A 4,294-nucleotide genomic window follows, 5' to 3' on the forward strand; every position below is an offset into this window, starting at 1 on the left:
ACGCTACCAGAGCTCCCCTTTGAGTTTGTTAAAGTTCTGCAATTTTCAGCAAGGGGCCTCTTTGGCCTTCCACAATCCTACAGAAATAAAAAGAGAAAAAATGAAGTTTAATCGGGGCCCTTACAACATACAAATCAAACCCAGCCCATTGCTGTTGGGGCCGTTCTTGGCTCGTGGGGAACCCATGTGCTGTACGGATCAACTCATCTACAACATGACTGTGATTTGAAAGTTCTGTGTGAAAGTATATGTTAAGTTTGAGGGCTGATACCTCAAATGGAACTGGGCTCCACACGGTTGTCTTGGCTGTAATCTTTATGAAAGCAGATTACTGTAGCTTTCTTCCGCAGCACCGCTGGGTGGGCTTAAACCACCAACCTTTAAGGAGTGGTCGAGTACAAACCATTGGGCCCACTCAAGAACCGCCAGCCTTCTGGTTAGCAGTCAGATGCCTTAGGCATTATGCCACCAGCACTCCCCCTCAAGAACCTCCATATAGTTACAGGAACAGAAAGAGAAACAGAAAACCATGACATACTGAATATCCAAACTCCATTTATTTTCTCATTACTCAAATTAATTTGTGTTCACAATTTATAAAATGTTGCTTATGTGTATTCTGTTACATTGCCCGATGTATACCAAGTAGGAAAGATCAAAGCTGTAGACACAAAGTCTGCTCAACCATTGCTTTTTGTCGACCTGGTGCATTGGTCTGTCTTGGGTTCCGATGGGATGCTTGGAACCATCACAGGACAGATACTCAGGGAGCTGTGATCACCAGGCCTTGGAATCGAGGGAGAAAAGAAAGGGCGGAGGGGCTCGGAAGCAGAAATCTTGGTGAATGTGAAGATATGGGATCCATCACCGATGTTACAAAAGGAAAGGTTTCCAATGTGCAAATCCAGGAAAACGCCCACTCGGCGTAATGGGAGGCTCACCAAGACGGCTATTGGAATTGTGGTACTGGATGAGAAGTACCAGCCCTCCCTCCAACTCAGAATCCAGAACCCACGGTCTGTAGACATGACGACCTTCTCTTGTCGGTTAATGGATTCTCTGCAAATGCCCAGATCCCATTCTTGGCTAGTTCCCACATCCACCTCCCAGTAGTGGCGGCCAGAGGTGAACCGAGAGGAGCCCAGGACACAGATGGACTGACTGAACCTCTCCACATGTTCTTTCAGCTTCTGCTTGACTGACCCACATCGGACGCTCCTCAGGTCCTCGGAAATGATGAGGAGATTGTGGGCTGTGTCAGCATCCAATGTCATCTCCACTGTGGAGAGAAAAATGGTAACTCAGCAATACACATACTATACACCATCTTCTGTTGAAGCATCAAAAGAAGATGGAAGAAATACAGAGTCACTGTACCAAAAAGAATAGATTGAGATTCATCTGTTTCAGGAGGTGGCATATAATCAAGAACCAGTGGTACTGAAGGAAGGAGGCAAAGCTGCACTGAGGGAAGTGGCGAAGAACAAGGCTCCAGGAACCGACGGAACTCCCACTGAGATGTTTCAACAAATGGATGCCGCAGGGGAGGCACCCACTCGGTTATGCCAAGAGATTTGGAAGACAGCTACCTGGCCAACCGACTGGAAGAGATCCATATTTGTGCCCATTCCAAAGAAAGGTATGTGGAAATTATTGACCAATGTCATTCCTCACAAATGGACCAATAAACATCATGATAAATGGAGAAAAGATTGAAGCTGTCAAAGAGTCCATTTTATGCGGATCCACAACCAACACCCATGGAAGCAGCAGTTAAGAAATCAGACTCTGTAATGTACTGGACAAATCCGCTGCAAAAGACCTCTTTCAAGTGCTGAAGAGCAAAGATGTCTCTTCGAAGACTAAGGTGCACCTAACCCACACCATGGTCTTCTCTATCGCCTCATATGCATGTGAGAGGTGGACAATGAATAAGGAAGATTGAAGAAGAATTGATGCTTTTGAGTTGTGCTGTTGGTGAAGAATGCTAAGAGTACCAGGGACTTCCAGAAGAACTAACAAATCTGTCTTGGAAGAAGTGCAGCCAGAATGCTCCTTAGATGCAACAATGGCCAGACTTCGTCTCCCCTACTTTGGTCATGTTGTCAGAGGGGACCATTCCCTGGAGAAGGAATTGGGGTTGGGGGGGTGAATGGCAAAGAAAACTCAATGACTAAGTTTTCAGTCTCTTTTTGCAATAAGTAAAATATTTTTCCTTCATGCAAATGATCTATGAGATGACTGACTTGAAAGATTGTGTTAACATATATGCTGAGTCCAAGGATTAACTGGGCTCAATGGATATGATTTTGGCCTTCATTATCTTACACGGTGAACAGAAACCTGTTCTGTAAAGTGGAGGGTCGTCAGGAAAGGGGAAGATCCTCAACGAGATGGTTTGACACAGAGGCTGCAATGATGGGCTCAGGAGTAGCAGGGATCGTGAGGCTGGCACAGCACCGGGCAGGGTTTCATTCTGTTGTCCATAGAGTTGCTATGAGGCAGAGCTGACTCGATGGCACCCAACGACATCAAACATACACCTTCTCCCATTTGCTTCCATGAAAGCCCAACTATCCCCTTAGCTTCTTTCCTTCTCCTCTGCTCCCCCACAGCAAACACTTTGTGGGAACCTTCCGCAGCCTCCTTGACAAAGTCAAATTATCCTGTAGGTCTTGCCTCAACACAAGCGTCTTACTCTTCCTGAGAAATCTACTGACAGCAATGTACGCATAGCTTTGATGAAAGGTTTCTGTTCACGGTGTAAGATAATGAAGGCCAAGATCACATCCATTGAGCCCAGTTAATCCTTGGACTCAGCATATATGTTAACACAATCTTTCAAGTCAGTCATCTCATAGATCATTTGCATGAAGGAAAAATAGTTTACTTATTGCAAAAAGAGACTGAAAACTTAGTCATTGAGTTTTCTTTGCCATTCACCCCCCCACCCCCATTTCTTCTTGTTGGGTGGGCAGGAGCACTCTAAACGTCAAGGACATCCGACAGAGGTGCCTGGGGAGAGTGCCCTGTCTGCTTCAGAAAGGTCACAGCTATGGAAAGCCACACTTCCACTATGGCGCCGGGGGTCACCGGGATCCAGGACTGACTCAGTGGCAACCAGTTTGGTTTGTTTTAGTGCTCAGAGAGGCAGGGAAATTTGGGTCAAAATACTTTGTGGGTTAAAACCACATTATCAGGAATAACAAACATCAATCTACAGGTAGATACATAGGTAGACAGGCTGAATGATCAGGTATGTCTAGGCAAAGGCCATATACTCATGACCACATATAGGTTTAGCAGATGGTATTTCTACATATGTGTTTGTATGTGCCATATGACTGTCCATATATAATAGAGCTAACAGAGGACAAAGTTATGATAACTTCTTAGACACAGCCAACCATCTTGAGGGAGTGAGTTGTTGGACCTGTGGACTTGGGACCACGGTTGAGGGGACATCAAGCTCAGTTAAATAACATACTACACAAAAACATCCTACTGTGGCACGTAGTGACTGAGGCCTTAAAAGCTTGCAAGTGTCCTTCTAAGATACAACAGTTGGTCTGTCCTCGTCTGGAGCAAAGAAGGATGAGGGAAGACAACGATGCATGGGAAAAATTAGTCCAAAGGGCCAGTGGACCATGGAGCCACAGCCTGCGTGGCTGTGATGCCAGAACCGGACTGCGCCCAGCTACCACTGCCAACCACTCGGAAAGGGATCCAAGAAGAGATCTGGACAAAGTGGGAGAACGACGTGGAACAAAACTCAAAATCATAGAAAAGGCCAGGCTTACTGGTCTGATACAGACTGGGGAAACCCAGCACTATGGCCGCTAGTCACCCTTTGGGTCTGGAATTGAACCCAGTCTCGTGGCTTCCAGCCAAACAATAGACAGGTGTAGAGGGTGAACATTTACACCAGGTCGGCACACTCCTTAGAACAATCAACCATGGTAGAGCAGAAGGGCAGAGCTTGCACAAGGAGATAGCTCAGAGCACAGGAATGCATGGAAAAGGACACAGGGAAAGATAACCACAGGGAGGAGGTGGGAAGAGAACTGATGCATTACGGGGATTGCGATCAATGCCGTGAAACAAAATGTATATGAACTGTTGTGTGGAAAATGAATTTGCTCTGGAAACTTTCACAAACGTCACAATAAAATAGTTGTCAGTGAGTTCATTCTGATTTGTTGTGACTCCACATGTGTCAGGGTAGAATGGTCAGCGAGTTCATTCTCACTTGTTGTGACTCCGTATGTGTGATGGTAGAATGGTCAGCGAGTTC

The 4,294-nt window shown here is 45.9% G+C and overlaps 1 protein-coding gene across 1 annotated transcript in view; it reads right to left on the reverse strand.

The window, feature by feature from the left end:
* Nucleotides 1-680: 680 nt before the first annotated feature.
* LOC103211357 (ret finger protein-like 4A) overlaps nt 681-4,294 on the reverse strand; it is a 5,303-nt gene continuing 1,689 nt past the window's right edge. Inside the window, exon 2 of the mRNA XM_007957309.1 lies at nt 681-1,279. Within this exon, the coding sequence (XP_007955500.1) occupies nt 681-1,279 (599 nt within the window). The remainder of the gene's footprint in view (nt 1,280-4,294) is intronic.

This window comes from Orycteropus afer, unplaced genomic scaffold (assembly GCF_000298275.1).
Source record: "Orycteropus afer afer isolate SDZICR_OR568_19922 unplaced genomic scaffold, OryAfe1.0 scaffold00726, whole genome shotgun sequence".
In the NCBI taxonomy this organism is placed as follows: domain Eukaryota; kingdom Metazoa; phylum Chordata; class Mammalia; order Tubulidentata; family Orycteropodidae; genus Orycteropus; species Orycteropus afer.